Raw genomic sequence first — 24186 nt, forward strand, 5'->3', positions numbered from 1 at the left:
TCCTCCGGTGCAGGGGGCCGGACTGGGGTGCTGCGGGGCGCTGTGCGGTGGAGCCGGGGGGGGGGGGGGGGGGGGGGGGGGGGGCTGCGAAGCCGCCAGAGCCCAGTGGCGGAGGCCCCAGAACAAAGGAGCCCGAGCGGCGGCGCGCGCGCGGCCCGGCCCGCGGCTCGAGCGCGCCCCCCTCCCCGCGCCCCTCGGCGGCGCGGGCCGCCCTCCCCAGTCGGGCTGGCGGGCTGCGCTCGGGCGGCGGGCGCCGCGCGCGCGGGCTGCCCCGGGCGCGCCCCCACCTCCAGGCCGCTTCCGTGCCGGGGGCGCCGGGGCAGTCCCGCGGAGCGAGGCTCTCAGCAAACTTTATTTTGAAAGCTCAGCTCCCTGAGGGAGGGCCCGGCGGCCTCCAGCCAGGGTGTGTGGGGGAATTTTGGTGAAACTCTCACCAGCCCGTGGGGGATGGGAGGAGGGCAACTTTCTTAGAAATCTCACCTTGACCACCCCCCTGAATTCGTAGTCCAGGGCTGCCTCCCTCAGATAGGGAGTGGGTGCTGGGTGCGTCCTGCCTGAGGTTCTGGGCAGGACCTCATTTGAGCAAGCCCCATCTCTTCCCCCATTTTCTCTTCCCAGAAGCAGGAAGAAGTGACACGTGAAAGTTGTCCCTGAGCTCCGAGTGATGCGCTTCCCCTTTCTGTCTTTTTCAGGCAGCACTGCCTTCTCCAGCGTCCAGACCCTGGAGGAAAAATACCAGGAGAAACTGCTCACTCAGCTCTGCCCCCACCACACCCTACCTGCTCACCTCATGCCTGGGTCCAGGGTGGGTGAGGGTGAAGAACCCACCGGGCCAAGATGATCCCTTTTCTGGGGACTGCTGCTGGTGTCCTTCCCCAGATCCCGGGCCCCAGCAGGTGGGAGAGTGGCCCCCTACGGAGCCCGATCAGACTGCTGCAGAGGAGGTGAAGAGGGGTTGAGAAGAGGCATCCATCCACGAGACTGAAGCCACTTGCCTTCATCCTTGTGATTCTTGGCTGTTCTAGGCGAGAAGGACCTGTTGGTGGCCTTTGGAGGTGGCGGGAAACTGGACTGTGGTTCTGCCCCAGCACCTATGCCCCCACCTCTGGCAGCATCATGAGCCAGTTTCAGGTGCCCCTGGCCGTCCAGCCGGACCTGCCAGGCCTTTATGACTTCCCTCAGGGCCAGGTGATGGTAGGGGGCTTCCCGGGGCCTGAGCTCTCTATGGCTGGGAGTGAGTCCCAACTCCGAGGGGGTGGAGATGGCCGGAAGAAACGGAAACGGTGTGGTACTTGTGAGCCCTGTCGGCGGCTGGAAAACTGTGGGGCTTGCACTAGCTGTACCAACCGCCGCACGCACCAGATCTGCAAACTGCGAAAATGTGAGGTGCTGAAGAAAAAAGTGGGGCTTCTCAAGGAGGTAAGCTGGCCCTTGCTAGGCTACCCTGTCCCTTCCTTGAGGGCACGGTGATCACGGGGGTGTTGTTCAAGCAAGGCTCGTCCAGTTGAATCCATTCTCTCATTTCTGATTCTCTTGGTCCAACTTTAAGTAGGAGTGTAACTGACATGTTTGGGCTACTTTGCAGGGCTGACAATTTGTATGAGAGTAACTGGGTAGAAGGGGGATCTGAGCAGGCACCCTAATCTCTGATGTTTGCATTTGATGCGGCACTGTGATGTCTACCTTTACCTCTAGAAGTTTCTTGTCCTGCTGCTTGAAGCCTCAAATGTTGTATTTCAAGCTCATGCTAATGCTTGGATGACTTGGGCTTTGATAGTGTAAGATAAGGGATGGAGGCTGATGGATTTGGAGACAAAGTTTTGGATTGACGGGGTGGTTTTATGCTGCCCTGATGGAGTGGGATGTTTCTTTCATGGTTTTTCTCAGATGGCCAGAGAGCCAGTTGAAACCGTTTGGGAATCTAATGACAGACTGATGATTTGGGTTCTCCTATCTTAGTTCTTCTTGCAGTCAAAAACTTTATTTCTGTGTTCTCAGGACTTGGCACAGTTCCTTGGCAGGTAGTAGGCACTCAGATACTAATTGCATGAATGGATGACATGCTTTTGAGACACTATCAACCCCAGGGAGGTGTACACCCTTTATTTGGGGGTAGTAAGGTGGAGAAGGGAAGGAGATTTGGGATGAGAGCAGGCAGGGTGAGAAGGCAAGGAAGAGACGGTGACCTTGCATTGGCCATCTTTCCCTCCCATTTTAGTGGCGGACTGCCGGCTTGAGGTTGGTGACAGCCGAGACAGCAGAGAGTTGGCAGAAGTAGGGCTGAGCGAAGTTGAGCAGCTTAGGAGGAGCGGTGTAGCCGCTGAGGTCGCTCCAGGCAGTGGAACTGGCGCTGGACAGAGATGGAGGCCTGTGCTGTCTTCGAGCTCCCCCTGGCTCTGCCACTCATTTGTCCAAGGGTCCAGACAACTCGGGCCCCTTCTCTGGGACTGTCTTTTCCTTGGGGGAAGTGGAGGAGTTGTACTTGATGTCTTTCAAAGTCCCTTCCAACTGGGCTGGGAGCTGCTTGCTTCTGAGGACTCGGGTCCCTGTGACTTTGTTGCGCTGGCGGCTCGTGCTCAGGGTTTCCCTGACCGCTGAGTGCAGAGCCGCACAGCGAGCTGGTGGGACTGGTCCCGTGGCTAGGAAGAAAGATTCAAGTGTTGAAAACAGGGAGGTGGGGTTGCTGGATATTTCTGCCCCTTCTCACCTTGTCTTGTCGGTGCCCTGTGGAAGCTGTATGTCCTGACCCAAGGACTGCAGACACAGGGCCCTGTTTCCCCTGTCTCTTGTTAAAGCAGACATCTGGATCACATATGCAGCCCCCAGCCCCAGCCTGGGAGACTTCTCTGTTGCTGGTGTTGGGGGTAATTATGGTCCTGCTGGCCCAGTGCCACATGGGTCGCTACTGAAAGCAGGGTGGTATGAAGTGGGGGAGGCTTTACTTCTGGATGTAAGAGCTGGTGCTTTGGTGTAGGGAGGAGCTGCTTAGTCTACTTTGTAAAGCTTGATTCCTTTGCGCCCTTGCTTCTAGCATTGCTTTTCTTCCCCAGCCCCCATTGTCTTGCTCAGTTCCTCCCATAATTAAACCGGAGGGATGAGGATGCTCAGCTTCCTGGGCTAGATGTTCTTGGAAGCAGTGGCCCTTGTGAACTAAGTTGAAGTGCTGCTTTTGGCAACAACAGAACATACCTGAGTGAAAGGGGCTGGGAGTGAGGCCAGGGCCTTGTCATCCTGTGTGTAAGCTGTCGGCCCAGGCTGCCGGGTGGTCTTGGTTAAGATATCATGGATCTGGGGTGGCTGAGGCTTAGAGACAACCCTGCTGAGAGATGCCTGCATCCCTATTGACCTTACCCTGGCCAACTACCTCTCTAAGCTCCAGGGTCAGGTAAGGTGAGGCTGGACGGCCTTGGGTGTCTGAGGACAGAGGGTCTACATGCTGATCTGTGGATCAGTAGAGTTCTGTGTTTCTAGAGAAACAAAAGGGGACGGTGGAATGAGTTTTTTTCATAAAGCTAACTTTCTGTGACTTAAAGAGCGGTACTTTTTTTGTAATGATAGGTTCTTTTCTACTTCTCGATGTTTAAAATATGCTTTCTTAAAATGTGCTTTATGAAGGTGTGATAGAAAGTAGACTTTTTTTTTTTTTTTTTTAAGTCTTTGGTAAAATACAAAATGGTAACCAGTGCCTCTCTCTGAAAAAAAAAGGTTTTTTTAAATTTTTTGGTCCATGAAAGCTGAATGCCAGAGAGTCACTGTCTAGGGTATACTGCATTTAACGGGCATATCTCTGTCATAATTGAAAAGCTGAGAGGTGCCCGAGAGACTGCCAGAGTGGATGAGACCCTAAGACCAGCCCAGCATTTAGCAGATACTGGGGACTGCTGGGACCATAACCATTGGATCTTAGCAGCCGTGTGGCAGAGGGAACATGTTCCAAGATTGGGGAGGTTGTTTTGGCCATGACTGTTCAGGTGGGGTGGGACGCAGTATCCTAGGAGCCTCTCGGACATCAGACCATCTACCTGCATTCCTGCTGCGTGGCACTTCCTCCTCTGTGAGAGCACTGTACTCTTCTGGGAGCTCTTCCTTACTTCCCTTCTGTCTCCATCTCTCCTAGTTGCCTTTAGGGCTTCCTTTGAACTGTCTGCCTACAGTTACTTTATATCATCCTGTAAGGAGGAGATTATCTTGGGTTTTCCATCTTCCTTCCCTGCTCCTCACTCTTTTTCTCTGGGCTTTGTGGCTGGGGAGGAAGGGTGCAGGGGAATCCCTCAGAAAAGAAGTTCACCATTTTAGGACTAAAGACAGGCTCCCCCCAGGGATGGGCCTTCCTGCCTTAGGGGGAGGTGACTACTTCTCTGGGTCCTAATGTGAGGTTGGGGCAGGTTGGTAGTAGCTGTGGTCTTCCTTCCTATTCCAGGAAGAATTTAGAGGAGGCTGTTTGATTTCATATTCTTTTTACCCGAGTGGTGGCTTGGTAGGACAATGAAGATGACTGATTAGAAAAGTAGGGTTTGGTGACTATGGAAGCACACTAGGTAGGGCTCAGAACCCAGAGTAAGTGCTGTGCCCTTCCTCTCTTGGGCAACCAGTGCTCCATCCCTTCTGTGTCCATTTTCTCAATTGTAAGATGGGAGTAACCCTTCTTTGTAGGGTTGTCATGAGGATTAAATGAGATAAAATATGCATAATGTCTGGCACATAGTAGGTAATCAATGCATGATGACAAAACATTCCTAAACATGTAGAAAAGGATGAATCTTTATAAATAAACAACTGTGCATTAGTCTTCAAGCTGTAAAGATGCAATACAAGGGCTAGGTGTGGTGGCTTACTTCTGTAATCCCAGAGCTTTGGGAGGCTGAAGCAGGAGGATCACTTAAGACCAGCCTGGGCAATGTAGCAAGACCCCATTGCTTAAAAAAAGAAAAATTAGCCAGGCATGGTGGCATGTGCCTGTAGTCCTAGCTCCTGGAAAGACTGAGGTGGGAGAATCGCCTGAGCCCACAGTGGGCCATATTCGAGCCACTGCACTCCAGCCTGCGTACGACTCCAGATGCAATACAAATTAAGCATTTATCTCAAGGCATTCCCCTCACTTGCTCATAGAAGAACTGTGGGGCAGAACCGTGGGGCAGAACCGCGGAGCCAGGCAGAGGGAGGGAGGAGTTTGCCAACCTCTGTGCTGGGGGAGGAGGCTAGACATCAAGGAGTCACTGTGGTCCTAGGCCTGACTGAAAAATTGCCCATGGGTGAGGGAAGTAAATAACTGTTAGAGCAGGAGAATGACCTTAAAAAATGCATAGAAAAATGTATGCATAAGTTTGAAAGCATGACTGAGGATATTATGGGTGAAAACGAGAGAAATGGAAAGATATAGGTTATGAGAATACTTTCTAGCCCTCAGCCAAGTGGATTTACAGCTTGAAACAGATCTCTGCCAGATTTGAGTCAAGATAACTTGGAATTGGGAATCTTTCAACAATATCAGAACACCTGGTTAATCCTTGCCCATCCTGAAGATGGAGGCTGTGGAGAGGAATGCATTCAGGCTGGTCTCGGCATCAAAGGGAGAATTGACTAGAGAAGTGGAAGTGATGAGAATCTTTAGAGAAAGGGACCCCATCTGAGCATTTGTCAAGCTTGAGAGGTTGGGCAGGGAGGAGTATTTACCATAGTCTTTAGAATATCATCTTTCAAATGCAAGCATTTTTTAACCCCACTGGCCACGGATTCTAAATGAAAATTAGCTGGAGGGATAGAATTGCTTGTTAAAAAGCAAAATCTGGCTGGGCATGGTGGCTCATGCTTGTAATCCCAGCACTTTGGGAGGCCAAGGCAGGCAGATCACCTGAGGTCAGGAATTCGAGACCAGCCTGACCAACATGGAGAAACCCCGTCTCTATTAAAAATACAAAATTAACCAGGCGTGGTGGCGGGTGCCTGTAATCCCAGCTCCTCGGGAAGCTGAGGCAGGAGAATACCTTGAATCCGGGAGGCGGAGGTTGCAGTGAGCTGAAATTGCGTCATTGCACTCCAGCCTGGGCAACAAGAGTGAAACTCTGTCTCAAAAAAAAAAAAAAAAAAAAAAAAAGGAAACGCTGGTAGAATAGTCATGAATGATAGCTTCAGGAGAAAGGTGTTGGTGGGACTGGGGAAGGACTGAGCCATCTGTGTGGCTGTATGGGCTGTTCTCTAGTGAGTGAGGGGGTGAAAGGCCAAGCACATTATGTGGAAAGTGGAGACATGGCACTGAAGCAGAGTTAGGAGTGTGGTCTAAGCCCTTAGAGGAGCATCAGGGAGTCCAGTGGCTAGAATGTGCTAAAGCTGTTGGAAAATGCTGATGATAATGTTTTGTATAAGGTTCTAACAAGAGTGAGAAGGAAGAGGTAGGCTTACAACTTTCTAGGGATGGAGAGAGTGGACAGACACTGGGTCCCTGTGGTGTCAGAAGATATAACCTGGGGAAAACAGAGCCAGCCAGTTACCCTACCTGAGTCTGAGTCATTCGCTTCCTACGGAACACCTGCAGATGTGCTCGCAGAATCACAATCTTTTTTTCTTTCTTTTTTTTTTGAGACGGAGTCTCGCTCTATTGCCCAGGCTGGACTGCCATGGCGTGATCTTGGCTCACTGCAACCTCCACCTTCCCAGTTCAAGCGATTCTCCTGCCTCAGCCTCCTGAGTAGCTGGGATTACAGGCATGTGCCATCACGCCTGGCTAATTTTTGTATTTTTAGTAGAGACAGGGTTTCACCGTGTTGGCCAGGCTGGCGTTGAACTCCTGACCTCAGGTGATCTGCCCACCTTGGCCTCCCAAAGGCTGGGATTACAGGCATGAGCCATTGCGTCCGGCCCTTATTGTTTTCTTAAATAGAGACGGGGTCTCGCTATTTTGCCCGGACTGGTCTTGAACTCCTGGTGAATTACAATTTTTATGGAATTATGATGATTGAAAGAGGGCCAAAAGGCCAGAGATAGACTAAAAGTTCAATTTCTCAAAGAGATTTTGAAAATTGTAAATATATAAGCTTAATGTCAGTTTTTGACAGTTCTAGAACAGATTGTTTAAAAGGTGTTTTGTGAAACTTCAGAAAGGCAAGTGATAAACTTTGAGGGTGCCTGTGGTTCTTTTCAAAGCAGCTGAGGCAAACGAACAGATCTAGATTTCTGTAAATAAATGATGGCATCTTCTGCCAGGTTGGACAGATGAGAAGTCCAATTTTTGACTTAAAGTCATCTTAGAGGGAGGTCACTGATATGACTGCCCTATTCAGTCTGTCGACCATGTAGATCAGGGGTTCCACATTGGGATCACCTGGGAAATGTAACAAACATGGTGCCCAGACCCCACTCCCAAGGGATTCTGATTTAATTGATCCAGGGCGGACCAAACTGGTCTGGGGCTCCCATGTGTACCTAATGTGTAGTTAGCATGGAAACCCTCTGATGCAGATGAGAGACGGTGAGGTGATGGGCACCTACCTGGACTCTTCTATGGCAAATTACTCACTTGAGTCCTGGGACACCTGCATGGTCCACAGCCTCACTTCCACCTTGCTACTCAGTGGACCAGCAGCGTTGGTATCACCTGCAAGTTTGATAGAACTGCAGAATGTCCAGCCCTACCCTAGACCTGCTGTATTGAAATCTGCACTTTAACCAGATCCCCAGGTGATTTGTATATCCATGAAAGTTTGAGGAGCTGTCTACAGCATTTCTATGACCAGAAGGGCATGGGACATGGAGCGAGTGGGGCAGGGGCCGGGGGTGGTGATAAATAAGCTGTGATGAACAGGCAAAGAATTCGAAGTGCCAGCAAGGGTAAAGAGCATGACCCAACCCATTTCCTAACCCTCTAAGCCGGGGAGACAAGGACCTCTTGAGATTTACTGCATGATTCTGCTTGTTCTTCTGGTATTTGTTTCCTTCTAGTTTAGTGAGTTATCAGTAAAACCTATAAATAAAACTAATCTACAAAGTTATCAGAGAACTTGCGTATTTGTTCTGACAACAGTCAGGAAAGGGCTCTCAGAAGATGTTTGCTGCTCAGCAGCCTGATTCAGGGGTTGGAGCTCCATGACACAGTAGTAGTGGTGGTTGTGTAGAGGAGGGGGTGTGTCCATAGAATCTTAGGTCTCATGGAAGGATCTGGAAGCTTATGGAGTAGAATGGATGTGTGCCCTTTTCACAAGATGAGGTAGTAGGCAAGTCAGATCTGTGGGTGTGGTGGGTGGGTGGGTGGCAGTGATGATGCAGTTATTACGTTGAATGATAGAACAAGGGGTTAAGGAGGTTGGGGCAGTCAAGTACAGTGAGTCCCAGTAAGACTCAGTGGGATTTAATCAGGGCAAATGCAAAGGCCTGTACTTGTTTTAAAAAAGAAATGTACGAACTCTGGCTTCCTAGCAGGTGGAAAGAACTGAAACTCTAAAAAGGAATGTTGACAGTCTGTCTTGAAATCTGTCAGAGTGGTCGCATGCAGGACGGCTGAAAGAAGCAGGGCTGTTCAGCTGCTGATGAGTAGAGGAACACAGGCTCAGGCAAAGCCTATGTGAAGAGGAGGTCAGTTCCCTCACTGGAAGGAGTATGCAGGAGTTTTATTAGTGGGTGAAAGTTATTAGACAGACTGAACCCACGTTAGAAAAAAGAACTGTGGCTATTCCAGCACTGAGGAACTAGCCCTGAGAGGTCCTGTGTGACCAGTGCCAGCACGAGTCTGGATGCTGCCTAGCAGGGAAGTTACGAGGATGCCTTCTGGGTTGCGGGGAAGTGGGGAGGGAGATTCACATTTGGCGGTCTCTTGCTAAGATTATGTGAAGTATATTATCGGGTCTATTTTTTGTTTTGTTTTGTTTTCGATACGGAGTCTCCCTCCGTCCCCCAGGCTGGAGTGCAGTGGTGCGATCTCGGCTCACTGCAACCTCCGCCTCCCAGGTTCGAGCAATTCTCCTGCCTCAGTCTCCTGGATAGCTGAGATTACAGGCACACATCACCATGCCTGGCTTATTTTGTATTTTTAGTGGAAACGGGGTTTCCCCGTATTGGCCAGGCTGGTCTCAAACTCCTGACCTCAGGTGATCCACTCGCCTTGGCCTCCCAAAGCACTGGGATTACAGGCATGAGCCACTGTGCCTGGCCTATCAGGTCTATTTTCATGTTTTGTTTTTGTTTTTGTTTTTTGTCTGTTTGTTTTGACAGAGTCTTGCTTTGTTACCCAGGCTGGAGTACAGTGGCATGATCTCAGCTCACTGCGACCTCCGCCTCATGGTTCAAGTGATTCTCCTGCCTCAGCCTCTCAAGTAGCTGGGACTGCAGGTGTACACCACCATGTCTGGCTAATTTTTGTATTTTTAGTAGAGACGGGGTTTCACCATGTTGGCCAATCTGATCTTGAACTCCTGACCTCAGGCGATCCACCCACCTTGGCCGCCCAAAGTGCTGGGATTATAGGGATGAGCCACTGCACCCGGCCTATTTTCATGTTTTTTTAGACAACTACATGCAAGAGAGGCATCTATCTTAGACTGCAGCATTTTGGTAAACTTTTAGACTTAATCTTAGACCTAGACCTAATCTCAGACCTCTGTTGGGGTAAGGTCTGTGAACTTTTTTGAAAATTTCTGCCAAATGTTATGTGAATGTGCAGGGGTGTGTTTTCTCAGGGGAGAGGGTCCATGGTTTTTAGCAGATTGTCAAGAGTATTCAGGACCTCCCCAGATTTAAGAAGCATGCTCTACCTGAGCCGTCTAATATAGTTGCCATTGGCCACAGATAGCTATTTAAATTTAAATTTAAATTAGTTAAGATTAAATTCAGTGACTCAGTGATACTAGTCAACTTTCAAATGCTTGTCAGCCACATGTGGCTAGTGGCTTGTGGCTTATGTATTGGACAGTGCAGATAGCATTTCTGCCATCACAGGAGGTTCTATAGGACAGTGCTGGGAGCCAGCCTTAGAGTGACCCTATGTGGCCCCTGAACCCTCACCAAGGGCTCTTTTTAGGTTGGGGAAATAGCTTCTGAATTGGCAGCTCTCAGGGTTTGGGATCCCAGCCCCCACCCCAAAGTAAGTGGTGAGGTCTCTGGACAGTACTTTCCTGGGTTCTAACCCACCGCACAGTCCACTGCTTCTCCTTGAAGGCACGGCCATGCTTTACTTGTCTGCTATGGGAGAGCACAGGGACAGGAGTGAGGTGATGTGCACCACCCAGAGGCTGTCTGGATCCCTAGTGGGGAAATGACTCCTCCCTACCTACAGTCTTGGTCAGCAGCCCCACTGAGCTGTGTTCATGTTGACTTACCTCCTGGGGCCTGCCAGAGTTTTCCTCTCTGTCGTGGGTTTTCTTGTTCTGGAAAGGACAATGTGGTGACTGGGTGGGCCAGAAGACCAGGTCCAGGGTCTCAGGAGTTGTCACTAATTTTCCACTCCATTCCCCTTCACTTCTTTACAGCTCCTTTTTGGAATGAGGGGACGATGCTCAGGAAGAGAGGAGGTATTGGAAAGGAAAGAGACCCCTTCGTCTTCCTTTTGAGCCCTGCTGCAACCTGGCTGGCTGTTTCTGGGAGAGCCCTTTAGAGTTGCTGTGGGCGTCTGTCTGCCTTTGTCTGTGCAGGGCATAGGCACTGCACAGTTGCCACACCCAGGGTGGACAAATCCCTTGGTGGCCTTGTCTCCTGTCATTTGCATAGGAAATCTGATAACCTAAGATTCTTATTTTTTTTTATTTTGAGACAAGAGTCTCACTCTGTCTCCCAGGCTGGAGTACAGTGGCATGACCTTGGCTCACTGCTACCTCCAATCCTGGATTTGAGCGATTCTTGTGCCTTAGCCTCCCAAGTAGCTGGGATTACAGGCAGGCACCACCACACCCGACTAATTTTTGTATTTTTAGTAGAGACAGGGTTTCGCCATGTTGGCCAGGCTGATCTTGAACTCCTGAACCTCAGGTGATCTGCCTGCCTCGGCCTCCCAAAGTGCTGGGATTACAGGCATGAGCCACCATGACTGGCTGGATAACCTAAGTTTTTATTAACCGCTGAGGGAAGGGTCAAAAAGAAGGCTGGCAGCCCATTGTAGGATCACTGGCTGGCCTTCGGGTGGCCACAGGTACGGGGGTTTGTTGCCTGCTTGCTTCAGGTAGCACAAGTATGCAGCTGGGGCACTGTTGATGGCCGTTCCTGCACTGCTGGCTGTGACTTGTATGAATTCTAGCTCTGTTGTGTCCTACCTCTACCATACCTAACGAGGGTGTTAGTGGACAAAATAAGGCACCTCTCACTGCTGCTACAGCAGCAATTCTAGATTCTCAGAATGGATGGGGAGTTGCATTGGATGGAATTATTTGGTGGCATTGGCCAGACTGGGGGTCCCCCATGCCTCCTGCCCCTCCGAATTACTGCTGGTTCGGGGAAGTCTCAGGAAAGGAGTACGGAGATGCTGGGTCAAAAAGCAGTAACAAAGTATTAGACTAGAGTCTACTCCACTGCTGAGTTTTTCTTGTCAGGAGAACATGGGTGGCTCTCTCCTGTCTTATTTTTTATTGATTGATCCGCCCTTTAAGGTAAGCTCTGTGTGCCCCAGTTCCCTTAATGATGCTGGGAATGATCCTGGAGCTCTAGAAGAGAGAGGGACGGCAGATTCTTACTGTGAGGGCTGGGTCCCGCCTGTACTGTGTTCATGCTGCAGGATGGGGTGAGATGCAGTGAGGGGAGAGGGGGGTGTGAGGGCCAGTGGGAGAAGAGCTGGTGCCAGGAGGACAAGGAGAGAGAGACACCTTCCTGGTGTATCCTGGGTCCCAGGATCTACCAGGTCCCTTGTACTGGAGGCAGCCAGCCCCTCTCCCTGGTGCTGCTTCAGTTTCCCGAGGCAGGACATCATCTGCTTTGACCTACAGACAGGCAGGTGGCCCTCCTGGCCCCATTCAGCAAACCTTGGCTGGGACTAGCTGTTTGCCGGGTGCCGCACTGAGTCTGAGCGGTAAGTAAAGGGAGGCACGTTAACTCTGTCTGTCCTTAATGATCTTGCCGTCTGGGGAAGGAGACAAGCATGGAAACAAATAATTACAGTACATTCTGATAGGGCTAAAAGGGAGGGATGCCTCGAGGGCAGAGACTAGCCGTAGTCACCTTTGGGCCCATAGAGCCCAGCCAGGAAGGGAAGGGACATGTCTTGAGAGTATAGTGACATGTGAAGGATGAGGAGGAGAAGGTCTTCCAGGAGGGGGAAGCACCTCCCTGATCTTGCAGTGTGTAGAGATGCTACCTGATGCTGGCGGCAGGGGTGTGGAAGGATGAGGACAGATTGCTGGGTACCGCCTGAGGATCCTAGAGGTGGAAGGTTAGATGCTTTGTGTTAATTCCTCTTGAAAGTCTTCTGCTAGGGCTATACCCAGGTTTCTAGCTCAGCATTCATGCCCCACCTTCTCAACAGCGCCATACAGTCGCTTGTTATCTGCTTAGGTCCTAGAACATTTGGTGGTTCAAGGCTGTTGAATTTGGGGCGAGGAGACCGTGACGAGGTTCACAGACTATAAGACCTTTTCACAAGCATCTTGAAGGGCATGTAGGGTATAGGCAGAGTGTCACCTGCTACCTGTCAGTCTGGGAGGCCCTGGATGCATGCTGTTTGCTGGTAGGAAGCACGAAGATGGAGTTGTTGGCTGGCTCCGACTTGTTTCCCTTGAGTGTTGCTGGGTGCCTTGGTTCAGTCTGGTTCTGCTGCATCTCCAAGGAGAGGAGCATCTTTTCTTCTGTTGCTGCTGCTCCTCCTCCTCAGCCTCCTCCTCCCTGTGATTGTCGTTGACACAGACTTCCGCTGCCAAAGCTAATTGTGAGGCCTGATCAGTGAATGAAGGCAAAGGCAGTTCCCATGACAACCGCAAAGAGTTTCAAATATAGGGGATGATGTGTGTGTGATGGGCGGCAATTACTTGGGTGGAAATTGATGCGTGGACACCGGGGACTTCAAACATAGGCTCTGAAGGTGGAGGGGGTGTTGGGTTTTTTTTGGCAGGATCCTTTGTGTGATGGAGAGAAAAGGAGGTCACAGACTTCCCTCATAGTCAATTCCAAGTGCCTTCAGTGTGTGGAACGTAGGCATAGCCCTGCAGGGGCTTTGGAGAGGCACAGCTCCAGTCATTCTGGTTGGGGATGCAGGACACACAGAGAGACAAATAACCGTACCAGGGGTGAGATAAGAAATGTTAGAAGTGCTGTTGGTTGGCAGAAGACTGGTGTAATCAGAGAAGGCTTCCTGGAGGAAGCAGGGCTTAAACTGAGCTTTGAAGTAAAGCCCTGTGAAGAGTGACCTCATTCAGGACACAGCCATGGTGAGAGAGGATGAGAAGCCTGTCTCTCTCTACCCTCTACCAGCTCTAGAAGAGGTAGGTGGATATGAAAATCATAGAGCAACACACAGCAGCCTTGGCTGTGCTGCTGCAAGTGAAGGGGTGGCAAGAACCCTGTGCATTCATTTTCTGGCTGTGTGATCTTGGGCAAGGTACTTAGCCTCTCTGTATCCCAATTCTTCATCAGTTAAATGGGCACAAATATTTCCTGTCTCATTGGTTTGTTTAGAGAGTTAAGTAAGATGTACAGCATATCATGCTGTAGGTATGGGGCCTGACGTGGGGTTGGTGCTTGGTTGATTTCTTGTAAATTCCCCCCAAGAATGTGTCTGGTCATGTCTGTGTTCCGTGGTCTTTGAATATCTGTGTGGAATCCAGCCTGTGGGTATCCATGTTCCTGAGGGTCTCAGTGTTAGGACATTTTGTGTGTCCTGGAAGCAAGTAAATCCATTCACCTCTCCAGTGGGGAGGGCTGTGGCCCCATTCCTCCTGCTGGGAGCACAGTAGGGTCTGGGGGTTGTGATGGAAGGTGCGGAGGGGAGAGGGACCCTTGGCCCCCATGCAGAGGGGTTCTAAGTACCTGTGAGTGGTCACTGTGAAGTGCAAAATTTAGAAAAGGGGGCAGATAGAGATGGGAGGAGGATCAAGAGGGGAGTGGAGAGCATACCGGCTGGAGGCAGAGTAGCCCTAGCATGTACCTCTGTGACTCCCTTGAGCCCAGGCATTCCACGAGCCTCAGAAGAGGGAATGAGGCCAGGGTGAGATGGGGTCGGGAGCAGGTGGACTGCCTGGGGGACTATGGGCTCCTCTTCTGGGCTGCTTCTCTGGTGTAGCCGAGGGCTGCTGGAGGGCAGGGTGGGGACCTGTGTTTGGGGTAGGACTGAATTACACAGGCAAGTGAGTGGAGCCAGGAGTTGGGGTGGGAACTGGGCTCTGTGGCTCCTTCAGGCTGCTGAGGAAGATAGGTGCTGGTTGAGCAAGTCTGGGAGTAGATCACAGTTCAGTTCTGGCAGGTCCTGCCCTCCCAGGACAGCGGGTGTCCCTCAGAACCTTGAGGATCTCAGGGAGAAGACTGACCAGGAGAGGGGCCTCCACATCTCAGTGCCCAGCCCCCTGCCTCTCCACCCTCCTTGTGTAGAAACTTGGCTCAGCACATTCCAGCTCTGTGCAGAGCCTAGGAAAGTAGGGAAGACAGGGCCCCCGCCCACGTGGGAGGACTGCCGTGTAAATAAATAACTACACTTCATTGTGACTGGTGCCCTGGAAGAAGCAGTACACTGCTCTGTCAGGACCTGGGAGGAGCGGATGATGCTCATGGGAGCTTGGCGATCTGAGAAACTGGCAGGGGGAGGCAATGTTTAAACTAAGTCTTGTACCACATTAGCTTGCCAGGTCGGGGGAGGTGGAGAGGGATCCAGGCAGAAAGAGCAGCACCGGGAAGTCTCTGAGGCATGAAAACATTGCTAGATCCATAGCTTAAAGGGAAGTGATTGGGTTCAAGTGACCTCGGTCTTCTTTGTATCTCCCTGGGGTTGGCAGAGGCGGACAGAACTTAGAGAATTGGAAGGAGAAGGACCTAGATTTGAATTCCAGCCCACCACTCACCAGCTGTGTTGACAGGCAAGTAAGTTAACATCGCGAAGTCCTTCTGTTGCCCTGTTAGAGATGAGGTTGTATGTGGAGTAAGTCAAATGAGGATGATCCTACAACATGGTTGGCACAGGGCCTGGCATGTAGCAGGGGCTTGATAAACTGTGGCAGCCGCTGCAGCAATCCTACTAGTTGTTACTGTCCAAGCAGTGTTTGTCTCTCCTATCCAGCAGCAGACTGTATGGGGGGTAGGTGTGAGGGCAGAAGTTTTGGGGACCAGGATAAAGGAGGGACTCCACTTGGCCTGGTCATTGTCAAAGTTGAGGGGCACAGAAACCCATTGTTCCACCTGACCCGTGCTCAGGACACTGTTCCTTGCCATGCTTTGCCACCTGCCTCCCTCCCTGCCCTGGGAGGAGCCCAGGAGGGCTACCCTTTGTTCATAGGGGGAGGCAGATGTGGGCCCTGATGCCTCCTGGAGTCTCCTCACTGGAGGCCAGCTTTCCTGTCTCTCCAAAGGCAGCTCATCCTGTTCTGAGTACCCGCTTTGGGCCCCTGGGGAGGGGACAACAATTAGGCATCTGTGGTGTAGTGGGCAGGAGAGCGAATCACTGGGTCAGGGGATCTCAAACATCCTAACTCATCCTGTGAGTCACTTCTCCCTGGCCTCAGCTTATGCATCTGTGAGAATGAGAAGGAGCACCCAGTGAGCTCTTCCAGAAATTGATTCACCTGCAGTGAATCCTCACAACTGGATGAGGTAGCTGCTATTTCTAGTTTGGTTTTATAAGATGAGCAGAGAGAGTCTATGAGAGGTAAGTTACAACTAGCTAGTGATGGAGCCTGGAGTTTGTGGGTACCGAAGTGTGTGGAAGTCACTTCCTGGGAGGTAGAAGCTCTGGGGTGTTCAGCTACAGGGAGGGACTGGGGTAGGGAATGATGTGCCCCGGGTGGCCCAGGAAGTAAATCCAGGAGCGGATTGCAGGGCCCAACTCTCCCTTCTCTGTTCTTTCTCATCCTGCCCTCCTTTCAGTCTCCTGATGCAGCTTTCAAAGGCTGAGTCTGGAGACTGGAAGGCCGGAGCTCTTGGGGTCTCGGCTACCTCCCCTCCTCTGCCTTTCCCAGAGATGGGAAGCCCTGAGGTCTGGGGACCCTTGGGATCTTGGGGGTTACCTCCTGTAGCCTCTCCAAGAGTGGAGAACCCATTGTGGGTTGTTGGTGGGGAGGCTGTCTTGGATGGGTATGTTCTGGCGGGGCTGGGGGGTGATCCTAGAGTGGGGTGTGGGTGTTTGTGTGTGTGGAGGAGGGCAGGGTTGACACAGGAGGTGTGGGCTCCGAGGAGCCTGTTTTCTGAGGTGGGCGTTGGAGCAGGGAGGAGCAGAGAGCTGCATAGCTTTTAAGAGTATGGTCTTCAGAGCTGACAGACCTGGCTCAGAGTCCCGGGGCTCTACTGTTTCCTGGCTGCGTCACCTTGGGTAAGTTGTTTCACTTATTTTATCTCCTCATCTGCAGAATGGAGTAAAGGTTCGTGCTGCCTGGACTTTTTCTTCTTTTTTGAGGAAGAAGGGGCTATTGCACCTCATGCCGTTGTGACAGGGTCCGGTGCCGTCCTAGCTTCTGCCAGGATGATGCTGGGGTTAGATAGTGGCTAAGCGGGAATCCCCCCAGCGTCTGCTCCGCTCCGCCTGGAGGCGCAGTCTGTCATCTTTGATCCTGGAGGCGCAGAGGATGCCTTCTGGGTATTACCTTCAGGGTCCCCGCGGGAGGAGGCCGGGGGTGCCCTGGGATGCCCCAGCCTGCCGGGGAGCGGCACGGCGGGCCTGGGAAGCAGCCAGCGCGGCTCAGCAGCACCCTCAGAGGCGCCCCCGCCTCCCGGCTGGGCAGGTCCGCCGGGCGGGGGCAGGGCCGGCCGCGGGGATTGGCTAGCGAGCGCGCCGCCCCCTCGCACACCAGCCCGGCGGCGGGGAGGGGAGCGCAGCCGGCAGCTGGCCGCCGCCTCCTCTGCAGTGCCTCCCTCCGCGCGCTCCCTCCGGCGGGGATAATGGGAGGCCCGCCGGCCGATGCACCAGAGGAGGCCGGCCGAGGTAGAGCGCGCGGGGCCGGGGATGGCCGGGCGGACGCGGGCCGGGGGTCACCGTCCTCTCGGATCTTGGGAGGGGGGTTCTCAGAGGAGAAATGAAAACAAAAACACACTGGAAGGCGGAGGAGCCCGTCTGCTGTGACCCGGACGGCAGCTGGAGGCAGGAAGATGGTCCCCTATAGCCTTTCTTTCCCAGGCTGCATCCCCTCCCGTTCGCCTCCTTCCTCTCCGACCGGGCTTGGGGGGCTGTAGCAGGAGGACTTTGCTGCCTTCCCGGTACCCGCCTGGCTCAGACGTTCCTCTGGCTTCTTTTGCAGGTGGAAATAAAGGCTGGTGAAGGAGCCGGGCCGTGGGGACAAGGAGCGGCTGTCAAGGTACCTTGTGTGTGTGCGTGCGTGTGTGTGCGTGTGTGTGGTGGCGGTGAAGTGTTTGACCGGATTGGATAAAAATAAAGGGTCTCCTCTGGTGATCCCTTAATCTCCCACTGTGTGTGTAGCAGCAGCTGAGGGGGAGGGGCGGCGGGGGTGTGGGCGGCCAATGAATTCTCAGGCCTGTGTGGGTTTTGTTTGGATTCTTTTTGCTTTCTCAGCTGGATGGTTTTGGGTGCAGTTGGGGTTTGGTTTGTTGAACTGTTTTTTTGGTTTTGTTTTGTTTTGTTTTTTTAAGACATGCAACCCACTCCCCACCCCTGCCTCTGGAAATCTCTCGAGAATGTCCCTAGCACTGTTGGTTTGCATCCAATCTGCAGAAATCCCGGGGGGGGGGGGGGGGGGGGGGGGGGGGGGGGGCGTAAGAGGGAGGGAGAATTGCGCTCCTGAGTCTGAAGCTGATAGGGTGTCATTAGTCATGCTGCTGTCACCATGGAGATGGCTGGAGAGGAGAGGAGGTGGTGGGGGTGAGGATATTTTGGGTAGGGTGGGGGCTGATGCAACATCATGACTGAGAATCCGGCGGGCGTCTGCTGTTACTCTGTGTGACTTAGTGTCTCGGGGACTGGGAAGAGAGTGTTCCCAGGTGCGTGGGAAGCACAGAAGGGGGCACTGAGCTTCTCCTTGTGGTTGTCTGGCGGGGGTGGGGAGCTGGGGTATTTGGGGCAGGGGAGGGGAGAGTCCATTGGAGTATCAGCCATTACTAGGAAATCACAGATATTCCTCCCAGGTTGGCATGGATCCTATCAGTAGGTTTCCTTGAGCTTGTCCCCCTTTTCAGGGCTAGGGAGCCACCGTGAGTTTGGGATTACTCAGCAGTATCCTCTGCTGGCCCAGGGCGGAGAAAACAGATTGGGAGGTGGCTCTGTGTGGCTGCCTTTCAAGTCCAAGAGCAGAGAGGCTGGAAGGGAGCATGGGGCAGGTGGGCAGGGTCAGGGCTTATGGGACTCTTCCTAGCGGAGAGGAAGCCTGTTCCTGCCCCTGCCTCAGCCCACCTACCCCCTCAGCCGCAGGAGTCTTCAGGGAGCTGGGGATCTTGGTTGCTTGGGTAGCAGGTGGGTGAGCTGTGAGTGTCCCCAGATGCCCTTAGTTTCCTCCCTGGAAATTCTCTTCCCGCCCCCTGGGAAAGCTGTGGGAAGCTCCATGGAGGTGCTGGAAGTGGCATCCTGCCACCTCACTGACTGGATAGGGATCCTGGTAGGGAGGGGCTCTGCTTCCCACGTGGGGGATAGGGGCTTCTGGGCAAGGCTGCAGGGTGTATCAGGAGGGCCTGGCTAGTTCTCTGGCTTTGTCCCAAGAAACTTGAGGCAAGGAAGTGCTTAGGGAAAGGTGTGAATTTTGCTTCTAGAGCAGCTTCTGGGAAGGAGAAGAGCCAGGGGGCATCGGCTCCCCTGTCTAGTGGGTGTGCTTTGGTGAGACTGGGAGTAGTGGATGATCACCTGGGATGAGGTGGTGGGAGGTCCGGAGGTGACAGAGGGCAGTTGATATGGGTGATACTGTGGGTGGGGAGGAGAGAGCTGAGCTCACCTCAAGCTGGCTCTCACTACACACTCTTTTCTACACTCTTCTCCGGAGCAGAACCCCCAGGTTCCACCTCTGCTTCCTCCCCTTGCCTCCTGCTGCTGCCTGGAGGAGTTGTCATCACCTCATGTGCTGTTGGAGGGGTGTGGGCACAGAGATCATAGAGTAGACCTGCTCTGTCTCCCAGCCTGGGGAAAGCAGGCCAAGGGGATGAGGACAGATGGACTCAGGGAGGGGGCAGGCCCCTCCCTCCTCTGTATCTCCAGCCTTGTCAGCCTAGAGCTTCCCGCTTTGCTGGGAGAAAGGACGGGCTGGCAGGTTTGTTTACTCCCGAAAGCACCCCCTTCCGCTGTAGTGATGGCTCTCCCTGGCAGACCCGCTTCTCTTCAGCTCTTTCCAAGTGTGTTCTCCGTGTCTCCCTGCCTGCTGGCCCCAGATGGAGGCTGGTTTTCCGCAGTCCTGCTGGAAACTCCCAGCCTAATACCCCAGCCCTTAGTGTTGTGGACGTGTGGCAAGGGCTACTTGAAAATCCAGAGGAAGCCTTCCTGACAAGTCTTCCTCCTTCCCCCTTCTCAGAGTAGGGCCTGAGCCAGCTGAGTTCTTAAAACTCTGAGGTTGTATCTCTGCTTGTTTTTATTGTTCAGTTGTCTGAGAATCATATGCAGCTCAGGCACTGCCAACAAACACTGAGGTCTGAGTCTTCTGTCCCTGGTGCTACCTCCACACATAGAGTTTCCTTGGGTGGCCAGTTGGCTGCAGTGTCCCGTATACCCAGGGTGAGGCAGTTTTGCCAGAGGCGCTCCCATTTTCAGGTTGTGGTGTAAGATGGATATGTCTGATAGGTGAGCTCATCTTGGTCTGGTGTGAGATCAGACCAAGACTCTGGGACACAGGACAAAGGGGGTGTCACCAGCTATATATTCCCACGAGATGGGTGCTGGTTGAGGAAGCTCCGTGGGAGAATGGTATCTAGTAGCCAGTGGGAATAGACACGTATACTGTATGCTAAGTCCTGCCAGGGTTTCAAGAATACCTACGATGTGTGTATGAGTCCACATAGTGCCTAGCATAGGCACAGAGTTGAGCTTGGTAAATGCAAGTTGACGTTTTATTGTTTGGTGCATTACGTGTCTACCCATGATATCTCAAGGAACATGCTATAGCAGACACTGTTGCTGCCACCTCCTCGTTGGCAGCCTGGAGAGGAGTGAGTGTCCAGTGCCGAGAACACCGGGCCGCCCTGCTTTCAAGGCTCCCACACGGCTCCCACACTCTGCCCCATGGGAACCCTTGACTGGCTGAGGATGTCTGGAAACTATTTTGGGATTGTGCCCAGGATCTCTGCCTTCTGTCTCTCCTTTTGACCACTGCAAAAAGTTCCCTGTTCTCAAGGACCTGTGATCCTTGACTTTCTATACACTGTGGGTCCTTCCCATTAGTTTTTTCTTGCCTGCTCTTCCTACTTCCAGCCACTTCTCTCTCAGGTGTGTTTATAAGCAGCAGCCAGCTTGGGGAGATATTGGAAGCAGGTGAGCATGTCAAGCTAGAGAAGCGAAGGAACTAAGCAAGAGATTTCCACAGTTAAATTTGAGGATGGAGAGGAAGAGGGGGCTTTCCCCATCCTTGATAAGAACTGGAGTTAGAGTCCAGAGCTCAGCTCCATCTCCCTTGGTGACCCTCACCCTTTTTGAATGTCATGGGAGAGGGAGAGAGCCTTGTATGATATACACATGAGTGAGCTGAAGGGAGAGCCTTCCTGTCCGCAGTGCTGCAGGGGCCCTAGAGCTGCCCTCAGGGACCACCGTGAGGACGACTACAGCCTTTTTGCTGGGCCTGGTGAGGAGGGGCCTGGGCATTGGGCTCCCTCCAGCTGCAGGTGGAGGTTTCTGCTAGAAATGGGCTTTGTGGTCTTGCCAAGTCCCCTCCCATACCCCAGAGGCTGCAGCAAATGGTTTGGCTGGATGGGGGTGGGGGCAGGGAGTATGGGAGGGACTATGGTTTGGCTCAGTTTTTGGGTCTCCCAATCCTCTTAAGTCCTCTTTCCTACCCTTGACCTCTTGGGCTTTCGGCCTCATTTCCTCTCACACCCGGGCATCTGGCAGTTAGCTGAGGACTCCCCCTTGTTCTCAGTGTCTCTATAGCTTTGGAGAAGGAGCTAGATTAGGAAGCCTTTAGGCAAATAGGAGGCAAGGAAAGCTTGGAGGATTAAAATCTGTAGATTATTGTACTCTCTAGGACTATTATCCCCATCCCTATCTATTTTCTCCCGCTTTCTTCTTACCTTTGTCTTTCAACATCCACCAAACATTTATCATTTTCTAGGTGCAGCATTAGGTCCTGAAAAATAAGAGAAATCATTATTATTTGATCTCGTGAAACTATTGGAAGAGACATTGACTGAACTATTACCTAAAATTATAACTCTTGAGTGGAAAAGCCAGCACTGGCAGCTTTTGTGTTTTATATATTGAATGCTTTTGACTTAAGCATTGTGTTTGGGGCTGTGAACTTGCACATGGCAGACAGAATCCTCACCCCAGATGCACCCAGCACTTTACATTTGCTTTCTCTCTGGCTCAGAAAACCTCAAGGGACTTTGAAGGAAGATTCAACATGCCAAGTTTGTTTTCAATAAGTCAGTGTTTCCGGGATCTAGCAATGACAGAGGAGGGCGGTGGGGTCAGAAATGGACTAGCTGGGAAGGGAGCTTAGTTTTGAAAGGCACATGTTGGTGTTAGATGTTTCGGATTTGAGATTCTGAAAGCTGGATGGAAATACTGTGCCTGAGCAATCTACCATGAAGCTGAAATTGCCTTTGACTCATTTAGAGTGTGGGTCCCACAGCCCTTACTGCTTCAGGGACTTCAGTGAGGTCCACTGACTGAGAGGAGGAGGGTGAGAAGTGTGGTTGTTAGTTTCCTTTCACCCTGTTTTCTATGCTACTCCTACTCTTGGGTTCTGTCATTAGCCATGGGGAGAAGGTCACTTACTGCCTTTGGACTTCAGCTTTCTGGGTAAAGTAAGGGGGTTGCTTTCCAAAGTTAAGTTTTTCTCAGACTAAATCTGGGGAAGGACCACTTTTTGTGTTTTTGTTTTTGTTTTTTTCAGTGTTCCCAAAAGATTGCAAAACCAAAACATGGTCCCACTTACTTTGTACAGCGAGTTTGCAGCTGCTGCACGTGTGGCCCAGCACCATCCAAAGTGGTCTGTGAGACATTCAGTGAGGCAAGCCAAGTGATCATGCCCTTGGATGTCGTGATAACTTTAAATTGCTATAAAGGTTCCTAAAGGCTTCCTCTTGGTTGCTGTATTTATGTTGTGGTGGATTGGTGTTAAGCAGTTTACGGGCCATATCCTGAATAGCACTGCTTTTGAACTTTTTTCTGGGAGAGCATAGGGTCTCTGTTTTGATGCCTCCCCACCCCTTCTGGATATGAGTTTTCCACTCTTCTCTACCCTCCATCTTGGGGACGAAGCTTCCGCTTGAAAGAGTAGAGATCTTTTTGTCCCAGAAGTTCTCTGAGTACCCCAAAAGATTTACTTGCATCTCAACTTTTGTAGATAAGGATGGCTCCTGCCTTCTCTTTCACTTCTGCAAGTCTGGGAGTCTGATGGAGGCCCCTCAGAGCCCTTGGAGTCCCTGAAATGGCAGGACTGTGTATGTGTGAATTGTATGCCTTGGAAGAAGAGAACAGTTGGGGAGGAGGCCAAGTCTCTTGTAGATGCTGGTGTGGACTTGGACTCTGCAGAGACTAAAGCTCCATTGCCACAGGCAGGGGGGCACCTTGAATTTTGAGCTTTTTCCATGCCGTGGCTCTTAATAACCTAGAGATATACCCTTTTTCCTCTGGGAGTTGATTGCAAATTCTACCCTGATTTCTATAAATACAGACATCTTAATATTTCTGACAGTATGAGTTTGACCATCTTCCCCCTACTTTCTCTTGCTGAGGATCTATGGCCTTTTTATTTGAGATGCTAAAGATCAGACAGAAAGTAAAAATGACTACCTTTCTTCTATTCTGGCTGCCTTAGCTAGAGGAGAGTAGGAAGGGAGGGGTAGGGGGGAGGTAACAGTATCTTGCCACAGAAATATTCCTTAAGAGGCAAACATTCCAAGGATAGGAAGATTAGGGTCTAAAGAAATCCTGGTTACCTCTGTGGCCTGGAACTCTTACGCCCTTGGTGCTTAAGTAATTGGATTTCTCAACCCCGCCTCCAGGCATTTTTCCCCATGTAATCCTAACCTCATGGGCTTTGCAAAGGAAACAAAGGCATTGAAAGGGTTTGCAACTTGTCCCTGACACTGAGCTCCTGAGCTGTGAGCCCTGCCGACTGAATTTTCCTCCTTTGCCTCCTCTGCAGCATCCACCATCTCTCTCAAAATCCTTGGCCCCAGGAGTCTGTTTTTCTAGCCTGCAGGCCTTGGTTCCTAGCCCTGCTAAGCAGATGGAATTTACAGAAGGAGCCATTTCCTGCCAGTCCACCTTCCTGTACCTCAGGGAGGTTCCGTCTCTGACTCCTGCTGGCCACTCTGCAGATGGGGAAGAGCCAGGGGAGACTGGTAACTCCTGTAGGAGGCAGAGAGAGGCCCTGGAAGGGATTCTGAGCTTAGAACCCTGCCTGGATCCAAAGACCAACTTTCTCTGATGCATGTTCTCCCTTGAGTGTGACTCTTTGGCCAAGTCATTCCTCTGATGGCTTGAATAGGTTCAGGCTGGGGTACAGAGGGCTGTCTCTACTGTATCCGGTCCTGCTTAACCCAGAGAAAGGAGACTGTGCCTTCACCACATGGATCATTGTTGCCTTACACCCTAGTTCTAGGGCAGGAATACAGAAATGGGTTTTCAGGGGAGCCCTGGAGGTGGTGTCCAAGAGATGTCCACCATGTTTTTCCTGGCACTGCGGATCTGTCTGCTGCTGTCTTCTCCATCCTAGGACACTCTTCATGGCTTCAATCCATCCTTAGTCCTGCCCCTTGTGCTTTGATCTCAGCTCTAAGACCTAGACTGAGCAGAGAGGGCCTCTAAGGACATGCTTTGTGAAGCATGTGCCCAGGGCTCTATGTCAATCATCCAGGGAATGTGTAAGATGCCTGGGTAGCTGTCTGATAGAGTCAAACCCATGGGCTCCTGCTGCATAGTTAGGTAGAATGGGCTCAAGATGAGGGTGGCATAGGAGCCTCAGGTATGAGGGCTGGAAGCTCTGGGCAGGTGGG

General features: G+C 51.9%; 1 protein-coding gene and 1 long non-coding RNA gene across 2 annotated transcripts in view; one reads left to right on the forward strand and one right to left on the reverse strand.

The window, feature by feature from the left end:
* Nucleotides 1-334: 334 nt before the first annotated feature.
* On the reverse strand, nt 335-994 carry LOC112605409. The gene is made up of 2 exons (XR_003115410.1): nt 829-994; nt 335-721 (listed from the first exon to the last, which is right to left on the reverse strand). It is a non-coding gene; the product is annotated as an uncharacterized LOC112605409 (long non-coding RNA).
* A 122-nt stretch (nt 995-1116) lies between these two features.
* The window catches only part of TET3 (tet methylcytosine dioxygenase 3), a 123252-nt gene continuing 100182 nt past the window's right edge, over nt 1117-24186 (forward strand). The window contains exons 1-2 of the mRNA XM_025353972.1: nt 1117-1419; nt 17337-17393. Of these exons, the coding sequence (XP_025209757.1) occupies nt 1117-1419; nt 17337-17393 (360 nt within the window). The remainder of the gene's footprint in view (nt 1420-17336; nt 17394-24186) is intronic.

This window comes from Theropithecus gelada, chromosome 13 (assembly GCF_003255815.1).
Source record: "Theropithecus gelada isolate Dixy chromosome 13, Tgel_1.0, whole genome shotgun sequence".
NCBI classification, from domain to species: domain Eukaryota; kingdom Metazoa; phylum Chordata; class Mammalia; order Primates; family Cercopithecidae; genus Theropithecus; species Theropithecus gelada.